The 27,161-nt window shown below is 40.6% G+C and overlaps 1 protein-coding gene across 2 annotated transcripts; it reads left to right on the plus strand.

The window, feature by feature from the left end:
* LOC125299448 (complement factor H-related protein 1-like) lies at nucleotides 1-27,161 on the plus strand. 2 transcript variants are annotated; one of them, XM_048250725.1, is made up of 6 exons: nucleotides 1-108; nucleotides 3,393-3,539; nucleotides 6,783-6,974; nucleotides 11,307-11,474; nucleotides 16,161-16,358; nucleotides 26,859-27,161. In XM_048250725.1, the coding sequence occupies exons 1-6, from the start codon at nucleotides 45-47 to the stop codon at nucleotides 27,053-27,055; spliced, it is 966 nt and encodes a 321-aa protein (XP_048106682.1). In that variant the 5' UTR covers nucleotides 1-44; the 3' UTR covers nucleotides 27,056-27,161. The 2 variants fall into 2 exon arrangements, with proteins under 2 accessions (XP_048106682.1, XP_048106683.1); XM_048250726.1 differs by having other exon boundaries at nucleotides 6,786-6,974.

Raw genomic sequence — 27,161 nt, forward strand, 5'->3', positions numbered from 1 at the left:
TGCCACACTAGAAGAGGGAGAGGTCTGCAAGATCGGCATCTAAAATGCAAGCTGTGTTTCTACCCTCTATCCTGTTCATGTGCCTATGCTCTTTGGGAAAATGTCAAAGTAAGTAATTGTTTTGGTATTATTATATCTACTTTCCATATAAATAATGTAAAAAATACACAGAATTATAATGCTTATTTTATTTTATTTTTTTAAAATGTAATGGATTTGAAAACAAGACTTTCTCATTTTGACAATGTGGAGGTCAAATCTTTGCACTTTGTATAGGCTGCAAAAAAAGCAAGACCAGCTCATTTGGATTCATCAAGGCCCTGTTTAGACGGCAATGAAAACGGTGCAGCCGGTGATGTTTTTCTGCGTTTGACTCTGTCATTTAGACGCAAACGGAAATCTCCCCGCAAACAGAGTTTTTAAAAACTCTGGGCTGATCGTTTTTTTGGGAGAACTGTTTGTTCGTTTGCGTCTAAAGAGGTACAAATGGAGATTTATGTGACGAGGTGGAGATTTTTAGTCAGTTCAAAAGAGAGAGAGGAAGTGATTTGTTGCTGTTGGATTCTGATTGGCTAACATGGGCATGAGCTTCTCGTTACACTACCACGTACAGGTTTGGCATGCTCTTGAAGGCATACCCAGGTTAGTGTAAAGGAAAACTTTTCTGAAAACTGACAGGTGTGCACAATGTTATTTTTGAAAACGGAGAGGGTGAAATGTCAGTTTATGAAAATAGCCGGCCACGTGTAAATATAGCCCAAGTCTTAACCATAGCTAAGGACAGCCAGTCAGTATGATTACGTTGTGAGCCTGGATTACAATGGGCCAAAGTGACGTTCCGTTTCCAGCAATGTTACTGGATCTAAACTAACTTTTTAAAGTGGCATCGACAGCATTGCATTTAGGCATCGTTTCTCATAGATTGTTTTTAAATCTATGGGCTGTAGCCATTTAAACGTGTTTTACCTGAGGCAGCCGCTTAGCCACATATACGGATTCCCTGTCCGGTGTAATAGTAAGAAACAAAATCCGGCTGGACTGTACACACCACACACACACACGTATAATCACACCCACACACCTAAAGACACACACACACATACCACACACAGGCACACACACACAGGCATGTACACAGACACACAAGCACACAGAAAACACAAATAAGCATGCTCACACACACCACCACAAACCTAGACACACACATGCCACACACAGGCATGTATACAGACACAGAAGCACTCACATACACACATACAGAGAGAAGCACACATATACACAGAAGCAAATGCACACATGCACATATTTACATCCACAAACGTTGCAAGAGTAGGGGATGGAGTAGAAGATGGAGACAAATTGACAAGCGTGATTTATTTTTGAGGAGAGAATGTGCAGGACTGGGCTGCCATCGTCATCACCACTGTGGTTAGATTGATTTGTGTGTTGAAACATGATAGCGAGTGTGAACAAAAATAATTCAGAAATGCATGGATTCAGTTGCTTCCAGCAGCAACTGGAATCCATGCATTTCCACGGAATTATTTTTGGAATCTGATCCCTTATCATACCTGTTCATTCGTACTCGTCGCTCGACTTATCATGACTAAATTCAAGATGGCGTTGAACGGTAAAATTCCTTAAAGTACTATCTGTATAAATCGTCTTGTAAATAAACTACCAGTGCTTTTTCAAAGTTCTCAATGTCTCGCTTTAAATGTCAAGGCCCTCGGAAGTCTACCACTGAATAATGGAGCTACTTTGAGCCTCGTAAATTGTGTAAAACAGTGATTTATTTGCATGGCTAGGCCGATGCCTGAGGCACCCCCAACGAAAAACTGTTGGTAGCATTGGCTAACTAGCGCCAGATTTCTGAGTGCAGGGGACAAGCCGAGGTGAGCTGTGAGACATACGTTCACACTCGGTATCATGTTTCAACACACTTTAGGTCAATATCACACCGGAATTCTCCTTCAAGATCCAGTAAAATTGCTGCCTTGATGACACTACGTCATGGCTTCAGTACTCTATTGCAGAATTGGAAGATGCTGTCAGAGGGAGTATGTTGTTTATGAAAGTAATCACTAATCGTCGTAGACAAATCAGCAAGTTATGGTGTATGACCATGATTATATGGTCAAAGCCATTATCATTTTTGTATGTTTATATCTACTTTTAATATAAGTAATGAATAATACCATATAATGCTTATTTATTTTTTTCTAAAATGGAATGTTTTTGAAAACTGCGGAACAATTATCAGTCCATTATAGACAAAAAGCAGCACATTATGGTGTATGACCATGCTTATTTGATCAAAGCCATTAAAATCTAGGCATCGTGGGTGTAGATTTAGATGGGGACCATGGTGACTTGTCCCCATAAATAATTGGAGATGACAAAACTGTCCCCACCAATATTTTATCAAACTCGTTTGTGCTATTTGGACCGATTCCGACAGCCAGGACGACAGTAAAAGAAACACTGTTATTTGATTGGCTGAAACCAAAAGTGGAGGGGGGGTTCTCTCTGACTCACATGTAAGAATGTCAAAGCATAGGCTACTTCGTTTTGTGGTGGGACCGACAGACAAGTGAGCGGGTGTGTCGATGACAAGGGTAGGCTAAGTTAAGAATCCATGCACATTCATTGCACTTAGGCAAACTCTGATCTCCATTTCACAAATTGTGAGGCTAGCAACCACTTATTCTACATTATATATTTTTAATTAATTAACATTACTTGGTAGAAATCTCAGAAGTTTCACTTGATATTAGAGTGATATCTGGTTTCACTTGATATTAGAGTATCACTTGAAAGAGTTTTTTTGTAAGTTTTGTCAAAAAGCCAGGCAATAAAACGGGAAAATATCCAAAGGGGTGAATACTTTGGGGCAGCTGTGGCCTACTGGTTAGCGCTTCGGACTTGTGACCGGAGGGTTGCCGGTTTGAACCCCGACCAGTAGAAAGTGGTTGAAGTGCCCTTGAGCAAGGCACCTAACCCCTCACTGCTCCCCGAGCGCCGCTGTTGTTGTAGGCAGCTCATTGCACCGGGATTAATGTGTGCTGAGTGTGTTTTACTAATTCACGGATTGGGATAAATGCAGAGACCAAATTTCCCTCAAGGGATCAAAAGAGTATGTATACTTATACTTTTTATAAAAAAATAAAAAAATACAAAACTGCACACATAGGCTAGTGGAATCCTGTTCCTATAATATGAACATGATCTAGGCTTACAATTACCATGCCTCTTCTTCAGTCTTCAGAGATCACATGCTGCACATACCCCCATTGCAATAAGTTGTGATTCTCAGTCTCTAAAGATTCTGCATCCATTTTTGTGTCCAGTTGAAATGCATCATGTGATGCACAATATAACTTATTTTTCAGTGCAGCGTGATGCATGTGTCCCACTTACAATTGAAAATGGGTTCATAGTGCAGCGTGAGGACAGTGTGATGTTTTTATGCAATCATGGATTCAAACTACATACTGGCTGCTCTAAAGGCTCATGGTCTCTCACACCCAAATGTATTGGTAAGTGTATTCATGTTATTTAATTTATGTTATTGAAATAAAATGATTGAAATGATAAATGATAGAGTAATAAATAAAACATTATAGTAATGGTTTTTAAGTTACTTTATTTATTTGTCCTTGAAGGAATTTTTTCACATTTAACCCATTTGGAGGTGGTGTATTCTGTTCCTATTCCGATTGAACAGCCAATCGGATTGCCTGCTGTATCTTATCATGGGAAAGTAGGCAACAACGGCTATTCGATCAAAGATTCTAAAGTGCTTGAGAGCACCTGATTGGAATAGAACGTACCCCGTGTAAACAGACGGCGCACACATTTTTCAGAATATTTTAATCGGAATGACAAAAAAACTGTCCATGTAAATGTAACGGATGCTCCCCGACGCCTCAAGAGTGCTGCTGGCATGCGAGCCAGTAGCCTGGGCTATTGGCTCAATTGTTAGCACGCTCGCCTCCCGATCCGAGGTGCTGCTGTTCGCGGGTTTGAGTCCGGGCGTGTGCAGGGCTGAATCGCGTAGGTTCAACACAATGCAGGTTACATTGGTGCCGTGATCCGGATCGGGAGTGAGGTTTAGGGGGGTGAGTGTAACGGATGCCAGCTAGCTTAGCTGTGCTTGTGGAACGTTGGTAAACCTCACTCCCCGATGCCTCAAGAGTGCTGCTGGCATGTGAGCCAGTAGCCTGGGCTATTGGCTCAATTGTTGCCGCTTCGCCTCGATCCGAGGTGCTGCTGTTCGCGGGTTCGAGTCCGGGCGTGTGCAGGGCTGAATCGCGCAGGTTCAACACAACGCAGGTTACATGAATCCACCTAATGTCTTATTCCGCTACGCTAGATGGAGATATGCCCCGCTTCCTCTTCACAAATACAAAAACACCGAAACATTCCATATTAGCTTCATTAGCTTGTTAACTAGCAAACTGCATCATCAGTGTAAAATAGTTATATTGACATTACTTTTTTAACATTTTTGTATAGACATTCTGGGGGATGTTAATTCGTATGAAAGAAGGTGCAACTTATGAGTATGTAGCACTGTGGCATAAGGCTTAGGTAGTTAGCTTGCTAACCGAGCTAAAAATGCTGAAGCCGTTGCCAACTGAAGTGTTATCCAGAAGCATGCATGTCTTGAGTACCACAGCCATATGTGGAGAGAACAGTCATAAATATTTTTTTTCAAGGGACAAATGGCAGGTTGCGTTCTCACTGCGAAAATAAAGTTTCCCGGCTTTCTTGACACTTTTCTAACTGTCAAACGAGGTTCAGCTGGACTTGCAACATCTGTGGCTATATTCAGGTCAAAAAAGTCTCTTCTGGATGTATTATGCACCTTCATATCATAAATTCTATGGGCCAGGCCTTTAAAATGAGCATACAGTATATAGGGGCGTAATTTTTAAATCATGCTTGTTTTCAGCCGCCACATTTACCAACACACATTTGTCTTACGCTGGAATTGGAGTGATGGGAACCCTTCACAAATCACACGTGGGCCCCGTCGTAAGATGATTCCTTCGCTTAGATGTGTTGTATAGGTAAAAAGTCACAACCCATGGGAGAAGGCGGTTCCTGTGGGAAAGGTTAGCCAGGTTGCGACAGCTTTGGGCATATCAAAACCTTCAAAGTGATCCGGAGATAACAGGAATAGGACAGCAATATATTGTTTAGAAAAGTGGGAGGGAACTGGGGACTATGGGAAAAAAAGGAAAGGTTTGACTTATTCAGTGGCCATGCTCAGTGAACTCGTGCAGGTAGACTTTCATAGGTAGACTTGCACTGTTAACTCGCAGTAGCACGGAGGGGACGTGGGCGTGCAAGCAAGGAGGCTAATGCTGCGTTCCAGTTGTCTTGTAAAACGACTAATTCGGAATGATGAACACATCCGTGTAAAAACTCAGGTTGCGTTCCAGTTGTCAACACGTCGTGAGAACAAAATGCTTCTATTTGTTTGTTGTTAGTGATTGTTACCACATAACAATAGTTACAAAGCATTTACACAAACAAATGTCCTGGCAACATGGTGACAGAGGTCAGACACTATTGTTTCTATACGACTGAATTAATGAGACACATCTATTGCTCTCATTTACTGTTAGTGGCACTGCCATTTTGGAAAATTCGAACTCGGGGTAGTCAGGGTTCAAACAAGCTGACGAGTCAAGATATGACTTCAAGAGGCATTCATTTGCAACATCCTGTTTGAAACTCAGGAAAATGACTTAGGAGGACAAATGGTATACAGCATAGGGAAGTTTGAAGAGCAATTTTACTTAGGGTGGAGAAGTTTTGGAATTTGAATGCAAACCTGGGGCCTGTACTACGAAGCGGGGTTACTGGCTTATCTGGGTAACTTCGAGAGTAACTTGATCACGTGTGGCGTAACTTCCCGGTTAACCCGTACTACGAAAGGTGGATATGTTTCAACCGAGGTATGCTGCCATGGCAATTTATGCTGCATCTCAAACCTGCTCCGAGCAGGTTATGTTCTTGGTTAACTCGAGGTTTCCATTAACCACACCGTTTATAAGTACCACCCCTCCACTAACAATTCGAGACAATGTCGGCGTACCTGGATGATCCATACGACATTGGAGCGCAAATCGTGAGGGACTCTCTTCGCAGGGCGAGGGGTTTTAGAGACCGCCATATATATACGATATTCTCTATGAAGATATAGATTGTCAGCCGAAGGAATTCGTTATCTTTGATGATCTAGGCAGAAGTCTCTAATGTCACCCGTCATAGCAATGTCCTTACGTGGACATTCATGTATTCCATCTAATCGGTGATGCTGAACATCTGAGCAAGAATACTGTATGTCCGAAAATAAATCGGACATAGGCCTAGCCTACAGTATGCTGAACATCTGAGCAAGAATAGCCTAAAATAAATCGGACATAGCCTACAGTAGGCCTTATAAATTAAAATCACCATTTTAACAAACTTGTTGAATTGAATGTCATATTACTCTACCCTGCACATAAAGGCTTCACATTTCCACAGCGCCAGAATCCGACCAAATGCCTCCCTCAACCCCTTCCATAATCGGCCTTCCACTATTATTTGCGATGGCAATTGAGAGCAGCGATGAACAGATTGAGTGTCAAAACAAAACATGGAGAGATCCAAATTGTACACATAAGCTTTCAGACACTTCTTTCAAAACTGGCTTCATCATGATATGATTTACATTTTAATGGACAGTCTGCCCTCAATATTATGAGCTGTTTTCTGTTCTCAAGCAGGAGTAGGCCTAAATGAGTGTACAGCTCCACCAACAATTGAAAATGGAATGATTGTCTCCAAAGTACAAAACAAATATCCAGATGGATCTAAAGTGAAATATTCATGTGATGAGCTTTATAAACTTGATGGCAAAGACACAATTACATGCAGCCTGGGAAACTGGAATGATCCACCATTATGCATCAAATGTAAGTATCCCAGCTTCCGTGAAGTTGTGTTCCCTTAGCAAAATGTTTATGTTTATTGGACATGCTTGGTTTTTACTGTTTACCAGCTTAATGTTATATCCATATGTAGATTTTTTTTTACCGTTATTGGTTGACTGATGGAGGATAGTTTGATTGTTGGTGTATTTGTGAAACATAAACTCGGTTATACCAAGCAAATTGATAACAGCACTGTAATTGTCTCTTTTGACTGTCATCTCATTCTTTTCTGACCATATTGACAGGAGCTAAAGTAGTTAGCCACAATGCTAACGTTCGCTAATGCGATGGTTTGCTAATGGAAGACATCCTAAACACTGGGCTGGGACATTTCTGCTTGCTAAATATTTTTTTCTGCTGTTGACTTGCTCAGAGTCCTGGCCCTGTCAGTGCTTTGTTATCACAGAAGAAAGACCTCTTTTATTCTATTCTTTCTATTCTATACAACAAAATGAATTACTGCATATGAAGAACCTTTCATTAGGAAACTTGATAGTTAGTAGCCCGGTTGAAACCAGACCCTTCCCAGGGCTAGTCCACACGTACCTAACCTATCTTTTTTTCCTCTGTCTTCCCTGGAACCGTATCAAGAATATTTGCGTGCAAACGGATTCATCTCAACACGACTCAACATATTACTTCATATCCCAGGCCTATAGGTGGCACTGTTTGTTAAAGAAATTGACCAGCTTGCGCGCTGTAGGCTATACAAACAAAGTAGGCTACGACGAAAATGGCTAGTGCAAGGAAACCAGAATTGTTTGTGTGGACTGAAAGTGAACTGTCAACTGTAGTCAACAGTTAGTAAAACTAATAAACTTAATTTTTACGGTTTGTGAAGGGTGCAGTCCCGTCTTTTTTTTTGCTAATGCAGGGACAAATAATCTTCTTTACTTTCTTTGGTTGTAGGATAGTTCACATTCACATTAGTTTTGGCTATCACAGCAAGTGCATAGCTACTAAACGCTAGGCCTACCCAAGTTCTAGGCTATTCCGTCGCCACATTTATAATATTGCTATAATACTTTCGTTAGCAACAGTCAATACTTTTGCCTGCATCAAATCGTGCATTCGCATTTAGTGCGCATCTACCATATGCTTAACATGAGTCCTAAGCGTCTTTGTATGCTCATATCTGAATTCATATCTGACTTCACTAGACTATGAATGCATTTATATTATATCCATCAGTCAACCATTGATAGAGACCCTTGAATTTCCCCTTGAGGATCAATAAAGTATCTATCTATCTATCTCTATCATTTATGTTGTAAGACATGTAAAATAAATGAATGACACCTGCACTACGCACAACTTTAAACTTACACCGCACTTCCCTAATAACTTCTGACTAGTTCTCTCTAGAGTGCGGATCGGGCCGCAAATTTCTGTCCGAACCCGGCCCGCGTCCGACAGAGTTGCGTCCGAACCCGACCCGAACCCGACAGGCATTTTCATTTTTATGTCCGAACCCGATCCGAACCCGACCCGAGCCCGACGCAGATGATGCCTCAGTTATTCCCATGCTAGTGATTAAACGTTCACGTTTGTGGATAGCCTGTCTTTTTAGCCCATTAAACGGAACACACAACAAATTGTCTACAGAATCAGATGAGCGTGCACGCACGCAGGTCACACACAGCGCACATTAACACAAGAGGCCCAAGCAAGCATAGCCTATTGAAATAGAATTCTTGTCTTACCATTGACGAAAAGTCTTAAAAATGAACTGCAACAGTCGTTGAAACTACAGTGCCTCTGTCACTGATCCTTATGCAGCATCAACGTTAATTGGGGCAACTCGAGGAAATCCTCATCCAGTTGAACGAGACGACCTTATAGCCTACCGGTAGCCTATTTCTTTACCACAGTATGCAACGCAAATAATCTTAAAATCTCCTGATAGGCTAACAACTTTTTTTAGGGACCCGTCGGGCTCGGGTCGGGTAGCCACACTCTAGTTCTCTCGCGTCACTGACAGTAGCTAGAATGCATCAAAAAAACACCGGGAAAAACAGTGTTCAGTCCACCAAGTCATAAGCTATTGGCGCTGCGCAACACCAGTTGTGATATTTATCCTACTGAGCAGGGGCGGAGTGGGGCACTAAAATCCACCGGGAAAATTCTGACGGCACCGGCAGAAACAGTGAGCGAGTGGTATAAATATTGGTTGGACTTCTTAAACTCTAAGGTATAGATCTTGGAGATTTTCGCGGAAAATTCATTATAAAATCTATCATTTCCATGGCTGCGTACGCCTCACGGCCGCGATAAAGGCTCTATGGGCCGGCCCGCACCGTGCACATTCCTAGGCCGGCCGACCGGGAAAACTCCTGATCGTTCCGATTGCCACTCCGCCCCTGCTACTGATTGTAATTGTAGGTAATGTCATAAGTGTCAAGTCCAGGGCAGCTGAGGTGTGGCGATGACATCATCAATACGCAAGTATGCGGTTTCGCCGTCCAAACGAACTCACAAGGGCTACGGTTTCAGATTTTTCCATCCTGGGACCAGGTTTCAAAATTTACAGTTTCGTTTACAGGATTACTTTGGATGATCGGCCAAGACGAAGCAAAACCGGTGCGTTTAACCCAAAAAGCAACTCCATGTGGACTGGGCCTCAGTCGTAACTGAGTGGGTCTGGGGAAGGTTCGTTTACAGCCCATTTCCAAAGGGCATTCCCAAACGGATGCCGATCAAAATGCCTCGGATGCAATAGGAAAGGCCAAAAACCAATCAGAGCAACGAAAGAGACAGAGTGACGGAAACACACAATTTGCAACACTGTCTGGTTGTAGGGAGAAGCAGGAAGCATTAAACACTTTTTAATTAAATGTAGGCTAATTTACAAAGACATCGTGCCACACTAAAAGCTAATATTTTGTCACAAGCAATTTACATCTACCCTCTGTCAAACATTTGCAATTGCATTGCAATTGCATTTTCAGCTCTGAACAAAACCGTTCACGTTCAAACAAGCATTTTGTTTAATTTGTCCTTTCTCTTGTCAATCTTGATTAGAACCTTGCTATGGGAGAACATGTGGTAACACTTTACTTGACAGTATCGACATAAGAGTGACATGACAGTCATGAACACATGACACCGTCATGACACGTGAAACCTAACCTTAATCCTAACCTCTAACCCTAATCTTAACCCTAACTAATTCTAAACCTAATCCTAACCCTAATCCTAATCCTAACCCTTGTTATGACAAAAACGAATGTCACTTAATAACAAAAGCGTTATGTCATAAACGTTTATGACTTGTTTATGACAGTGGCATGTCACTCTTATGTCGACACTGTCAAGTAAAGTGTAACCGAACATGTTTACATTGTGTTTGTTAAAAATGACTATCGGCCGATATATCGGTTATCAGTTTTTGAAAAACTCAAACGTCGAAATCTGTATCGGCCCTCAAAATCCCATATCAGTCAGGCTCTATAGAGATGGAGACAAATTGACATATACACACGCATGCACACACACACAAATCCACACACATGCACACACACACACGCGTGCACACACTCACACACACGATGCATAATCCACACACATGCACACACACACAAATCCACACACATGCACACACACACAAATCCACACACATGCACACACACACAAATCCACACACATGCACACACACACAAATCCACACACATGCACACACACACAAATCCACACACATGCACACACACACAAATCCACACACATGCACACACACACAAATCCACACACATGCACACACACACAAATCCACACACATGCACACACACACAAATCCACACACATGCACACACACACAAATCCACACACATGCACACACACACAAATCCACACACATGCACACACACACAAATCCACACACATGCACACACACACAAATCCACACACATGCACACACACACAAATCCACACACATGCACACACACACAAATCCACACACATGCACACACACACAAATCCACACGCATGCACACACACACAAATCCACACACATGCACACACACACACGCGTGCACACACTCACACACACGCATGCATGCACACAGGCACATGCACGCACACAAACATAGGAATGCACATACAAGCATACACAAAAGAGTAGGAGATGGACACATTGACAAGTGTGATTTATTTTCACGAAACAGATGTACAGGACTGAGTGGCGGTCATATTTTGTACTGCTATGCGGTAAATATAGTTTAATTTATAGCTAATTATTTTGAGGACCCCCGGTCTATGGCTAACATTGAGAACCACATACTTTGATATTTCTACGTTATTATTCTATGTTCCATGTAGCAAGCTGTGGTAAGCCTGATGGCGAACATATGGAGTTAAATCCAGATTTGGCTGAGTATGATGATGGAAGCTCTGTGAAGTACATATGCAAGTCCCCATACACTGCAAAACCAGATCAAGAATTGAGCTGTATGAATGGCCAGTGGAATGGTAAAGTGGAATGCATGGGTAAGTATTCATTAGTTCAGAAATTATCTTGATAAAAACTTCCAAAATGGTTGTAATTTGGTTTATGTTTTTGCAATTACATTTTTATGGGAAAGCATGTATGTTACTGGGGTATGATGGTCTAACTCTGTATACTGTTTGAATGTACTGTATGTTCAAATTGACCTCGACATAGTGCTTAGTGGTGCCTCCAGTTTTGTGCTCTCTCATTGAACACAGTCAAGTGGGAATAAATTAAATAGTCTAAGACTCTGATTATATTTTTCATTTAATGGAAAGTGTGTTATTTTGAATGATAACATTTCTGGCAAAATTTCAAAAACTATAGTTTGTGGTGGATCAGGAGCGTCACTAGACCTTTTTTACTGGGGCACGTAAAATATGTAGAAAAAAAATCATGATTTGCAAATATTTTTTTCTTGATATAAAGGCTAACATACATATTAAGACAAATATTATCACATCATACTTTCCCAAATATGGGTAACCCAGACTGTCCTGAAAAAGGAAGATATAGCATGTACTGTATAGATGGACATTACAATGACCAATATACTGTAACTAGATGACCAATATAAACAGGTGACCACTAGGTTACTGCATAATTTCATGGAATGCTTAAATGTACGCTATTTTTGACCATTTCTGAATTGTGAAACTCAGCAAATATGCTTTGTGGTTGTGAACTTATTGCAGTATCATCATAATCACTTGTGTGTGCATGGCTCAAATTGAAGCACAAAATAGTATTAGTGCTTGTGTGTTTGTCTGCGTATGTGTGTTTGTGCATGCATGCGTACATATGTCTACTGTGTGAGTATGTGTCATACGTATGATTACTGTGAATGTATGTGTGTACGTGTGTATCTGTTTATGCACATGTGTGCACATGGAATGGGTTAACATGACCCCTGGAGGCAAACATACGGAAAAAATTGGTCATCCTAGGCCGTACGGTTCTCAAGATATTCACAGAAAACTGTGTCTGCCCTACCCTCCTTTCCTCCTTTTTCCAGTCCAGCGGGGGGGCTACAGATCAAAACGAAAAACGATGGTTCCTTGCTATCCAAGTGGGGTTACATGCCCACTAAGTTTCGTGTACCCCGGTCTTTCAGTGTCCCAGTATTACATTAATACACAGGATTAGATCCAAGGTAAAAACACATTCAGAAGCCCCTGCTCAAGTTTAACTTTAAAAAGCAAACTACCCACAAATCCGCCAACAAATGGTCACAAGCACAATACAAATGGCCCATCCAACAGCAGTATATAGTATGCGGCATGTCATTGGGGTTATCAAGTGGGCACCCTCATTCACCGATGTTTCGTTAAGTTAGGCCCACGACACCTCATGAAGGCTTAACAGTGAAACCAGCGTCCTGGAGACACTCCCCTCCATGGTGACACCATATTACCACATTGAAATATCCAGTACCCAAAATACTCTTAACCAGCCCAGGCATGGTCAAGGTTGGCTAGGTTGGTCCGTCCCGTTGATGTGGACTGAACCATCGCCATAAAAAACCCTGGCCAACCAACCATCAACCTAGGCACAGCCCATCACAAACACAAAACAAATTAGCCAGTTAGCTTAGCCAGTTAGCTTAGGCCCCATCACAAACACAAAACAAATTAGCCAGTTAGCTTACGCCCCATGCTGCCACCATATTACCTCAACAAAGATCCAAATACCCTTAACCAACCTAGGCATGGTCTAAGTTGGCTAGGTTGGTCCGTCCCGTTGATGCGGACTGAACCATAAACCATAAAAAACCTTAGCCAAGTACCATCAACCTAGGCACAGTCCATCACAAACACAAAACAAATGAGCCAGTTAGCTTACCTTAGCTTGCGCCCCAGGAAGGGTAATTTCTCCTTACCCACAACCATTCGCTTGCCCGTTCTGCTGCTAAAGACATGTTACTAACCACCTGCCTTAGACTTCGACCACAAATGCCCAATTCAGACAGCAAGCCAATAGCAGATCTGGCCACAAACCCACGTGCACCGATTTCAATAGGCCTTAATCGTGCACTCCAACCTCGCTTAGCTGCCTCCTCTGCTATTTCAGTGTATTTAGGAATCCTTGTTGGTGTACGGTCACTAAATGTACACATAAATTATTTTATTGTAAGGCCCCCCATGAACGAAAGTTCACAAAACTTGGCATGCATTCGGAGTCATAATGATCCTACACTTTCAATTTCGTGAAGTTCTGACCATGTCAGCCAGAGATATTGTGATGAAAACACCAAATTTTTTGCTTTTTAATTTTTAACTAGATGGCGCTATACATGAAATAAGTGGTAATGGGATGGGTTGACATGCCCCCTTAAGACCAACATACAAAAAAAAGGTGGACTAAACCAACCTAAGCTTCGCTACGCGGCGGTCATAATAATATGCATTTTCCATATGGGGTCTTAAAAGCCATGTCTCCTTCTAGCCACGGTGTTTTTGTTGCAAACACAGACCTAATCTAAGCGTGCTCAGATGACGCGAGGCGCTGTTGCTCACCTGTCCATCATCGTAAACCCCAATTTGATTGGTCCGCCAGATCTAGGGTGAGCATAGTTGCTCCACAACGGAGCAATTCCAGACCGAACTTCCGACCTCAAATGTTGTGGGCGGGACTAAGTTCGGCTGGCACCCAGGCTAATAGATTGATGCATTTAAATGTTAAAATATACAATGTTTTCTTCCGGGGAGCATACCCCCAGATCCCTATTGGGGCGTGTGCCCCATAGGTCTATGGCAGTGGTCCCCAAACTACGGCCCGCCACCTCATTTTGGGTGGCCCCCCAAAACATGTCCGTGGTATATAGCATCTGGCCCGCAGGGGAGTACGACATCGTCAAACTATAACATCCGTAATTTCCCCCATTCATTCTCTATGGCGGGTCTTAACAGTACACGTGTAATACTCTTTTTGTCCACTGGTGGTTGTCTTGGCGCTGTTTTGCGTTTACCATCGAAAACGGAATAAAATGTAGGACTACCTGCAAACAATGTAAGAGGCCTATGCTGACTGCATCAGTGCTCAAAGTATTCTAAAAGTTTATCAATTCATTGTTAATAACTAACTAACTTCTATTCAAGTCATATTTCTGGGACTTCCTGGGATAACTATTTCTATTTTTTATTCACTCGGTCAAGTGTTCATCCAAATTCACAATTCACAAAGTTCTCATCAGGTGAGTGAAAGTTAGAATGTATAAGTATAAGTATATATACTTTTTTGATCCCGTGAGGGAAATTTGGTCTCTGCATTTAACCCAATCGGTGAATTAGTGAAACACAAACAGCACACAGTGAACACACAGTGAGGTGAAGCACACACTAATCCCAGCGCAGTGAGCTGCCTGCTTCAACGGGTATTTCGGGGAGCAGTGAGGGGTTAGGTGCCTTGCTCAAGGGCACTTCAGCCGCGGCCCACTGGTCGGGGCTCGAACCGGCAACCCTCCGGTTACAAGTCCAGAGTGCTTACCAGTGGGCCACGGCTGCCCCTTTGAATGGTGGTTATTCCAGATGTTTTTGCCAGCACTTCATAAAACTCATAGTTTGAGAACTTTAAATTATTTGTTGGATATTGCTTGTTCACAACTTGAGCTGTTTATGCAAAGACACAGAGTTCAGAGTTCATTTTAAATAAGATATACTTTTGGGACTCCCTGCTAATACTTTTGGGAATGCTAAAGTCTTTTTATTAGTATTCATTTAATTTCATTTCATTTGAGCTACATTTTACATGGCATGATGGCAATATAAACACAGCTAACAATGGTATTAAATTGCAGTAGCCTATGATTAAATGTAATGGAATATTCAACTAAGGTGGATTGTTGTTGTTCACAGCACTAAACTATTTATGGTTACTGATATACTCCGAGTCTCTGACCTTCTCTTAGTGCCAGGCATAGTGAGCTGGCCCTCAGAAGAAAAAGTTTGGGGACCACTGGTCTATGGTTATGGTTATGAGATTTGGCAGACGCTTTTGTCCAAAAGGACATACAAATACAAAACAATATTATACTTAAATTTAACAGGGAACAATTTAAAATGTTGGTCAGACTAGGTCTAGTGACGCCCCTGCTGCTGGCAATAAAATCAAATCACTGATGCTGGCCTATAGAGTGATTTCCGGTTCCTCACCCACTTACTTGAATGCTCCAATATGCTACCACTGCTCTCCTCCAAAGAAAACCACCTGACACTGACACCTGCAAGCTCACAACAATCCAAACTGTTCTCATTTCTTGTTCCCCGATGGTAAAGCACCAATTACCAGTTCCTGCCGGAGCAGGTATTTCTGTAGGTATTTCTGCAGGTATCTCTGTATTCAAAAGTCTCTGGAAGACCCAGCTCTTCCAACAGACTTAACTTGCACTTACCATGACATCCTTCTTTAACCTGTCTATCCCTCTTATCTACATCCCTGAATTAACATGTCTCTGAACTGTCAATCTATTTGTTATAAAAGTTAGTACTTACAGTATTGTACCTTGTCTGTTCTCTATTTTACTAAATGTAGGTAGGTATTCTCTATTCTCTATTTTACTAGTAAGTTTAGTTAGGTAACGAAACTGTATATCGGATATACAGTACAACAAGAAACTAGAAAATGTAAATCACACACAAATTGTGTATTCCCTTTGACCCTTCTTTCCTCTGTATTTTTTTTAATAGTGTCTCAAGGTTCATGTGTTCCACCTCCAGAGGAAAGTTTCATACAAGCAATCGACACCCAAGAGCAAGTCTATCCTTCTGGAACCCGGGTGACTTTCCAGTGCCCAGCCTTCTATAGTTTTCAGGAAAACCAGGAAAAAAAAACGATACAGAATGTATGCCATAATGGACAATGGGTCTTTCCAATGAGATGTTATAGTAAGTACACTGATTCGTCTTAATGCCATGTGTCTCGATTGAAGTTCTCGCCCTAGAAATTTTAAATTGTATATTGAGTCTCATAAACTAAAAGGTAGTCGCTGCTAGTGGCGTTGGAGGATCTGGTCATCTATCTATAAAGCAAGAAGCGTCTGTGTGTCTGTGGCACGCATATCTCGCTGACCGTTTGTCAGACTGACCTAAGATTTTGTATGTGGCTTGTGTGTGGCACAAAGGTGTGCACTCTCGATTTTGAAGATTTTTGAATGCATATTTCAAAATATGCTTATTTACGTAGGACGTTTATCGCTCCACTGCACTGTTTCCAAGAGGATCAGTTTCAGGGGAGCTTCACCCTATGGATCGTGTACTGACAGTTGCTAGGTCCAGAGAACAGGCTCTGCTAGGTCTCACTTTGATGATAGTCAGTCGTAATTTTAACGGATTACTCGGGAACCGCTTGTGGGTTAAGATGCAAGATGATTATCATGACCTTAACAATAAAGACTCCTTGTATGCAGTTTGCTTGCATAAAATGATTACGCGGATTTTGCAACAACACGCCAACAAACACGAGTATGTAGTGACCACTCAAAATAAAAGTATGTGCATTAAACTGACGCTTCGAATAGCCCAGGCTACTTTGGACTTGAGACTTTGACTAAACAAACGACAATTCCGACTGCAAGGTCCCAAATTGAAACGAGCGATAAGCTAATGCCACATAGCTAACGTTAGACAAGTTGCAGCCTAAGCGATGGCACTTATCACACCATCAAACACGGGTATGTAGTGACCACTCAAAATAAAAGTATGTGCAATAAACTGACGCTTCGAATAGCATTAGAAATTATTCAGTAAGCTATACACACTTAACTCAAAACAGTTGTTTATGCTTATGTCATTCTGATCTGTAGAAATGTCACATGCAGCCATGCCTACATTTATTACACATGTATTAGAGGCCACATTAATTATAGGCTAATATATTATATAATATTCAGTATTCATTATTAAATGCTTAGCTGGAATGATGTTTCCCTATCATCCTATTTTTAAAGCAGGCATACCTGTGGGCATGTAATTGAGCTATGGGTTTTCTTCAGGAATGGCATGTTTGAACGGGCACTGCACTAGTTAGTAATAATCTCAGAAATGTGCCAAACATTCTGTCTAATTTAGTGGGGAGCCTCACATCCAAGTTTCAGAAATTACCCTATAGAATTTGTATTGAAACCTGGAAACTTATACAAATTCAAATAAAGTGCAGAGAGAAGTATGATTTGAATATAATCTAAACTCTGTCAACATTCAAAAGAAAATATTGATATTTTGTTTTTGTATCACTGAAATAAATTAGCTCTGATAGAACACAATAATTAGCTCTAACTAAACACAATACAGTTTTTAGAATCACTACAATAGTTAGAACCACAGTTTAGGCCTACATTATAGCCTACAACAGTTACATCCGGCCACACTATTTATTAATATGTGATTGGACGAGAGGCATTCCACAAGTGGGGAGATCCCAAGACATCTTCACTGGGACTTTTCACCGCCAGTAGGCTAATCACTTCTTAGATTTCCCTTTTGCATTTGTTATACAAGATATTGATAGCGCACTAACTTTAAAAGACGAACGGAAAACAGTGATTAAAGCATCTGAAATCCTCATATTTTGTGGGCGAGGTAAATGTGGGCTAGCTTGCACCCTCCAAACACAGGACGTAGTGACTACGTAACTAGTTGGTCGTGGTTTGGTCACCGCGACGAGACTAACATTCGGTGTCATTGCTACGTGGTGGAGACAATGTTGCCATTTCGTGCCGTGAATTATGTTGTCACGATGTCGCTATCTTGTCCCGTGATTACGTTGTCAGTTCGTAACGTGAATAACTGAGCTGCTACGTCATCACCTGGTCCTACTCATAAGGTCCGTTAATGGCACCTGGGAATATTGTTATACCAGGGCAATTCCACGGAAAATTGACTTTTTGTCACATCCATAACGCCAGTGAAATGCCTTGGCATTTGTATGATGTGAATGATAACATTCATTTTTTGTGCATTTTTTCTCATGGACATTCTTCAGCCAAAAATAGCAAATGCTCAAATGTCATGTAATCATTCACATCATACCATACCATCACATTTTATTGGCGTTATGGATGTTACAAAAAACTTAATTTTCCATGGAATTGCCCACCACCTGTTATGCTGTTGTTTTCCCCACTGCGAGTGTTCATTATGTGCTTTACCATCGGAATGTGTGGAAAAAATGGATGCTACAGGTGAAAGCATAGGCTATTCTCACTAATCTTAAATAAACTGTATTTGCTTAAAGATATTGTGTAACACGTTTGTGAAGCAATTTTAAAGAGACAAAAAAAAGGCAAATTCCCAAGTTCACATTAAAATTGTTAAATAAACATGCATATATAGCGCAATTTGAATTTCCCCAACATATATATATAGGCTATCTACAAACATTCTGCATCAAACAGATACAGTAAAAAAATGTATGAGCTTGAGAATACCAGCCTCGACATAACTTCATAATTAAGCAACAGTGTGTGTATGTATATGCATATGCATGTGTAATATACTGCTCAAAACATTTTTTAAGGGAACACTTCAATCATACACTGGATCGGTACTCTGGCACTGTTTGGTTCTGAGCACAAGTAAAACTTTTGCGTGTTTTTGAGTGTTTTATTTCGCAAGAACTGTCAGACATTCTGTGAATGTAGTTTGAGAATGGAGAAAAGGGTGGAAGGTTTCAAAAAATGTGTTTTAACAATTGTGGAAAACCTAAGTGTTCCCTTAATTTTTTTGAGCAGTATATATACATACATGAACTAGGACATTGCATGTGGGTGACCAGTTTCCTATACTGATATACTGATAATCACTTCATTCACAAGAATACTGGAGACATGGGCATCAGAACAAGATAGAAACATTTAAGTGCCTGAAATAATCAACATCAAGGTTTAGAAAAGTGATCATTACACATTTTTAATTAAAAATGAGCTGGCACTTTGAGCACATTACAGTCCATGGACATAACATAAATGTTACTTGGGTGAATGAACATTAAATCAAGAGAGAACAGAGTAACTGATTTAAAATACAATTTATGTACTATTTTGTACATGTGAGTCCAGTCAATAACAATATCAAACACAAATGAGAGAGAATAAGAATATAAATACAGCTATATGCTACAGCTGTGTTTCTTAACTGGTGGGTCGGGACCCAAAAGTGGGTCGCGGAACCGTTCTGGGTGGGTCGCGGAGCTTGTGGGATAAAACAATAATATGTATTCACTTAAATTGAGGACAAAATGCGACCGAAACCCCTGTGTGTGGCGTGCAGTGAATTGCTTGTACATGAGAGCATGAAACCATCAAAACTAAAATGCCACAAGCCTGGTTCTCCCTATAAGCACACTACGCAAGTTGCGTTAGGGCTTTGACTTTTGCCCAAAAATCATATTCGAAGTTCGTTTGTTTATTAATATTAAAATTCGAATATATTTGAATATGTATTAATAATATTTTAACCATTAAATGTCTTCAGTAAGACCGATATTGGTATCAAACTTAAGTTCTATATGTTCTGTCCACCAGAGGGCAGTGTATCAGTCAATGTCAATAGACTGTGCACGAAAGGCTGAGTATTTATGCGTGTGTTAAAATTGTTATTATTGAGCATAAGGCCGGGCGATAAAACGATAGCAATATGTATCGCAATAGACATGTAATCGATATCAATAAAAAATACGTTCGATAGAACATTCATAATTAAAAGCAACACACACCTCCTGCCTTACGTTGTCCATAAATAAATAGGCTAAATATATCTTGCATTGTAGTATGTGAAACTCTACCAGAGTAGGCGATAGAAGTAGGCCTACCTCAACACAGACTCTCCTTGCCCCGTGCACTCTTTCTCTCTCCCTCTCAACAGGCGCATCCCTCCTCAGCATGCACATGTAATCCAAACATTAATAGTGCAAGACGAATTGCTATTAAATCCGGTTAGCATCATTAGCACGCTGCAAGAATTTGTTAAAAACTGTTGCATTCAAATTGACTGCTAAATTCTAATAATCTCAATCCCGATGCAAATGGAAAAGTATTTTCCAAGACTCAAACGGGCCTGTCCCAAGGAGAAAAAGTATTCATTTGAACTTAAACACACGTAGGGAAACTGAACAGTCTAACCGGACTATGATAAACCATAGACTGTATATATACAGTCTATGTGATAAACTAGCAAATTAAGCTAACGTTAGCCTACTTTGTTTACAATATTTCCAGGCTTCAACCAGTGCTGCTTTTCATTCAGACTTATCTGCACATTTATTTATTTGAGTGTTTTTCATGATTGTGTTGCCATTTCTTTTCCCTGTTTGCTTTGATTGATAACTGAGGTGATTAAAATCAGAGGAAGGTTAAGTTTAAAATAAAAGTGTCTATTATGTCTATGTGTGAGCTAACTAAGCACGAACCAGCCAGGATGCTAATGTCACCTACAGGAGCCCAGATGACCAATAATAGCCTTGCTAATGAGCTCGCGATTTTACTTCACCGGGCGTGAAAAAAACCTCGGAATCTGAATTTAAAACAACGTTTACAACCAAATACATTTATAGAAATTATGTCCATAGGCTACAGGTTCGAATATTAAGAGATCCCTAAAATTCGTTCGAATATCTTTAATTTTTAAAATAATCAAATTATATTCGAATAACGAAGTTCGGAGTCAAAGCCCTAAGTTGCGTAGGGCCCAGCAAGTTAACGAAGGCCCCCTCCCCCGTCTCCCCTTGAGTCAAGCTAGTGACAGACAAGTATACAGTTATAGGGACAGAAACTGAATTACCTTTCAGCCAGGGGATGAAAAACGGAAATGTCACGAGAATGAACAGCGGGAACAGCAGTCGGGTAAACTTGCATTCGTGGTTTGATGTCAACACACCCTCCAGTGTGTGTTGCTGGCCTAGTCTAGGCCGTGAATCCCCTGATCTGTCTGCAGCTTGCTTGCCAGCCTTTCCCAGTCACACTTCGCAAAGTTGTGAAATATAATCGCATATTTTTGAAAAAAATAACCGCATCTTTAAATGCGTTCATAAAAACATGCAGCTCGGGATGAAACTAGCAGTTTTTCAGCAGAAACATGCGAGGATCCGTCGAAACTAATAGGTGATTTCACTCTTCCCATACATCTTTAAAATAACTAAATTGTTTTACAATATTTCAGTCAAGCTTTAGTTAAAGATAGCCTACAACTGAATGTAGGCTATGCAAAATGGAAAATAGCCTAATTTCTGATGCTGTAATGATGATATAACTTTGATGCTGCATGGACAATAGATGCACATCATAAATTAGGCCTCTATGAAGTAGCCTATTAAAATCTCTAAACAATTACAAGTAGGGCAGTTCATCACAGTTCATCCATTGCAACTGGATTGATGAAAGGTCACTTACACCTGTAGGCTACATTGTATTTGGGAAAAGCAAAAGGTATCAGCATGATGTTATTTATTTATTTATTTATTTATAAACAAAAACATCTGTCAGTTCCATGCCGTTTTCAACAGCTCAAAAACAAAGGTCATTTTTGGATGGATGAATTTTTTGTGAATGTTTCTTCTTCTACATAAGATTTTAGTCATCTTTAGTTCATGTAATACTTTATTGTCAATGCACAAATTAAGTAACAGTAGTCTGAAACGTTATTGTTAATGCACAAATTAAGTAACAGTAGTCTGAAACGAAATGCTGTTTTACATCTAACCAGTGGTGCAAATAACTGACATGTCCAAATGGGCCTTGATGAAATGCGTCGCTAGACTGAATACACATTTTAACGGGCCAAAGTTGAAGAGCTGTTGTCCGTCATTGTTCGTGCAAATATAGGCTGATTCATGTTCCTTTGCATTGTGTAACTGAGGTCCATGGCTAGTCTGGCTTTCACCAGACCAAGCTCAATCTTTAAGAAATCAAAAAATAAATAGCGGGCAGATCAGATGGGTTCACCCAGCCTAGCTAGTCCATAGGCACCCGATATTGTTTAATTTTCCGATTGAGATATCCACGCTCTGGCTATTCTAAATGCAAAAATGCCTCGGGGCGTTATGACAAAACTGTAACTAACAAACTAGATCCTAATAGAAAGCTGTTAGCTTCCCTAAGCTACAGGTAGGCTTATAAGGTAGGCCTATTTACAACATAAATTGTCAATTAACGTTTTTCATGTGACGTATTCTAGGTTCTATAGCTTTGTTTACATCCAGCTGGTAGGCAAGGGACAAGTTGAACCCATTGAACATCGTTGTCTGCAGCTGCCTTTCTGTAGGCTACATCTCTGTATTTCAGCAATGTCAACATTTCAGGCATCAATAAAGGTGATGATGAAACGTTATCCCATTGTTCAATATTTGATAGCCTGTCACAGGAACGTTGTTTCGCTAAAATCGCCCTGATTTGGTGCATTGATCTGTATCGATAACGTTATGGGAGAACCTGCATGTAGCCTAATGGTAGCCTAACTTTTTTTCTCTGTTCAAAACTCGGTTTACACGAAGACGATAGACTTTCTTAGAAGCTGTGAAATTTGACCAGAAAGGAACATGTCTTCCTTCTGAAAGCTGACACAAAATCAAACAATATTTGATCATTTAACTTCAACTGAACAGCTTACAGGTTTTGGTAGGCAGTAGACTCAGCAGACGTTAACGGTAGCCTACTGTTATAGCCAGCGTCAGTCAGCATCATGTTACATTAATGGCGTTAGTCATGAATCCTGTAACATATTATATCATATAACAGCGATGGCTTATTCGAAGACGATCTGCATGGATATATAACCACCCAGAAAAACTCAGAATGTGAGTGATAAAGTTCATTAATTGTATGAAACTTTTTATTAGTTATCCATTGCAGCATCGCCTATATAGGCTGTTATGCTAGCTCAGCCTTTAAATATGTTGTTATTTTGGTCATGTGGACTTGATTAAACGGGTAAAGATAATTCATAAACTGCTTATTTTTTACATGACTGAAGCAGTAGCCTAGGTTCAACAGTGGTGTTTGGGGTTGCTGTGTTAAGTTGTTGTGTGTGATCGCTAAACAATTAGGATCAAATCAGTTTATTTTGACATACGGGAGTTAGCCTAAGTGACCTGTAAAGTTAACCTATAGCGCATAAGCCTATTCTGTTTTCATTTATTAGCATTTGTTGTGATTATATAATCAAATGACACTCATGATAACTTGAAATAGAAGGACAGAAGATAGGTGATTGATGTCCACAAGCACGAATTTCACGAGACAAATTAGAACAAACTGTTCGTAAAAAATAATCTTGCCATGTTTAAAATGCTGCACTTTTTCCCTTCATAGCCTATCTCTGGCAATTCATTTTTGGATGACTGTAGATAGTTGTATTTTTAGCCTACGTCTTCAGAGACAGTAGGCTACACCATTAGGCTATCTTGAGAATAAAAAAGACTTCACAGCTGCTAACGATCATAGTCCACAACCACGAGGATAGGTAGGCTAAACGGTCGTTCGTAAGCCTTTTGCTTCTTATTGTAAAACCAACTGTTAGGGCCTACACAAGTGGTCGGCATCCCGGTCAATATTTGATATTAAAATTTCAATTTTGAAGCTATTTGTAACTATGTGTAGCCTATGCAACCCGACTGTTGTAGGCTTGCCTACCACTCTCTGCAGTGCCTTGCCTACCATTCTTGCCTACCACTCTAGTTGTAAACAAACGGTCACATGACATTATGACGTAGGTGCAAAACCTTAATAGGCTATGCTGGCGACACAAATAAAATCTCCTTTGGAAACCAATGGCTTACGCCTTACAGTATGAAGCGGACTTAAACTGCCATATCGTGGCGAAAAGTTGTAATAAAATTCACGCAGCTCCATGAGTCAAGGAAAGCGCGAATGAAGTAGCCACTTCTAAATGGGACCCACTACACAGTAGCTTAAGGTGTGTTGCTAAAGTAGCTATAATGAAATGAAGGTGTCATTGTTTGGATACTTCACACACACGTGCTTTTTAATTTCACAGACTACAACTACCAAGCTGGAATCAAAGCACATCGATTTCCCTCACACACCCTGCACGCACTTAAAACAAAATAAACAGGCGTCTCAGTCTCACGATGTATAGGCAAAACTGTATCAGACCGGTAACGCGTTGGTAAATCTTCCATTGCACAGAAAGATTTTTGTAGCACGTGCAACAAATGACAGTCGAAAGATACAATTACAGGTGCTGCTATCAATTTGCTTGGTATAACCGCATTTATAGTTTTCTACAAATGCAATCAATCAAATTGGCCTCCATCACTCAACCAACGCTAACGGTAACATTACCTAGGTCCGTACCTGCAGTAAAAACCAAGCATGTCCGATAAACATCCTCAGATTTATTTCGGCTTCAAGAAGAAATGGGAATTACATTTCATGTGAACATCGTCCTATCCTTATTAGACCGTTCTTTGCGTACAGTCCTTGTAGGAAGCGTCCATTGTTTTTCCAACCCACTTTAAACTTCCAACAAAATTACGTCTCACTGCAACGATGCGCCATCTAGTGGACAAACGACTACTTATCGCCAATACTGGAAATGCAGCCATGATGATGATGATGAATATTTATTTTGGCTTTCTTTTAATCCTAATGAATTTGTAATTATGTATCGGCCGTTCTAATACCGATAGTGGGTGCCTGTGTGTGTGTGCATGTGTATATGTGTGCACCGCCATCTACAGGCCAATGAGTGTACAGTCACTAAATGTACACATAACCTAATTTTTTTTAGACCCCCCCATGGATGAAATTCTACGAAACTTGGCATACCCCCAGAGAATGCCAGGTCAATCATACACATAAAATTTGGTGCAGTTCTGAACATCTTAACTGAAGATAGGGGCGATTAAAGCAGAATAATATTGCATTTTCATTTTTTACCGGGGGGGTGCAAATCACAAATGAGTGATTATGGGCCAGGTTTATGTGGGCCCTTGAGACCAACATACCATAAAAGATTCTTCATCCTCAGTGCCACGGTTCAGGTAGTTATTTAGGAAAAACTGCTTTTTTTGCGGGGAGAGGGCAGTGTGCAATATGTGTGTTGGAGAAGCTTCCTCATGAGACAATGTGCTGTGTATGTAGGGGAGAGGGGGGGGGGGGGTGTACTGCAAGTATGGTGAAGGGACTTACTATTGCAGAGTACTGTATGTATGATGTATTGAGTGATGACAGTGAAGATGTGTGTGTGGGCGGAAGGGGAGTGGAGCAGTGACTGTGTGTGTGTAGTGTGTGTGTGGGTAGGTGGGGGCAGTGTGCTGTAAGTATGTAGAGGATGTGTGTTGGAGAAGATCCTGAAGACAATGTGCTGTGTATGTAGGGGGGGGCAGTGTGCAGCAAGTATGTAGAGGAGGCTTATTGTAGCAAGCAGTGTGCTGTATGTATGTGAGGTGATGACAGTGATGATGTAAGTGTGTGTGTTTTTTTTTGTGTTTGTGTTGGGGATGGGGGTGGGGTGGGGGCAGAAAGGCTAGGCAATCAAGGACATGGGTAGATAGATGGAGGAGAAATCAAAAATAATAAATAAAAAGTTCTATGGAGATGTGCAAAAGTTGGAGAAAGTCAGATATGTGTGTGTGTGTGTGTGTTTTGACGTGTGATGAAATAAGAAAATAAATAAAAGGTCTGTAGCATAGGGAGAGGGATGTAAAAGTGCTAAAAGTCATGTAGGTGTGTGTGTGTGAGGAGTGAATGAGTGCAAAGTCAGTATAGTGTGAGTGAATGAGTGACATGTATGCTAGAAAGGAGGCATCTCTGGTTGTCCATGGAGGCAGTATGTTCAAGAACACAGAATAGATGGCATCCACTTGAATTTCCTGTGCCGAAGCTGAGGAGGTTGTTTAGGAAACCTTTTGGAGATGGAGCAGGATCAGCCGCAACATGTTTCTGCAGTGAACAACACACTTGCTAACAAAGCACAAAACCAAACATTAGTTATCTATCTAACTGTCCTGTCCTCGTTTTTTTGCTCATAAAGACACAGTAGAGGGACCCAAAATAAGATTTAAATGTAAAAAAAAAAAAGGATATGACGAACACAAGACCAAAAGAGACGTTGCAAATAGGTCACCGATACGTCCTGGGCATGTAACTTTTGGTCATAAAAAATATAGTCACGACGTATAGGCGATTCACAAGATGACATATCCATCACGTTATTCAACGACGTAACCGAGACCAAAGCGGTACGTAACCACAATGTAACCGTGTTTGGTGGGCAGGCTCTCTGGTGCACATTTTCTTTCCATACCTGAATTGAGGGGTTCCTCAATATTGAGTGTGTAACATGATGAGAAGTTACTTCTATTGTGAAAACTGACGTACTTAAAACCAGATTTGTTCATTGAGTGATGATGTGTTTTGTGATTTATTTCAGAACCCTGCGTAGTGACACAAAAGGACATGGATGACAGAAATATTCAGTTTAGATACCCGATACAAAATCTAAAGTATCTCAGACATAATGATCATATTTCATTTGTGTGCAAAATGTGGATAATGCAAAAGAGTGATAGTTTTGACATGCGACCGGTGTGTGTAGACGGCACAATCATATTGCCTGAATGTCATTAATACAACATTGTTTTGTGACTGCTGATTGCTATTCTCTTCTTATGTAGAGTTTTTTACAAACACATCTTGTATCAATTAAAGACTACATTGATGTAACCACATCTAA

The sequence above is a fragment of the Alosa alosa genome, chromosome 8, assembly GCF_017589495.1.
Source record: "Alosa alosa isolate M-15738 ecotype Scorff River chromosome 8, AALO_Geno_1.1, whole genome shotgun sequence".
Taxonomy (NCBI): Eukaryota; Metazoa; Chordata; class Actinopteri; order Clupeiformes; family Clupeidae; genus Alosa; species Alosa alosa.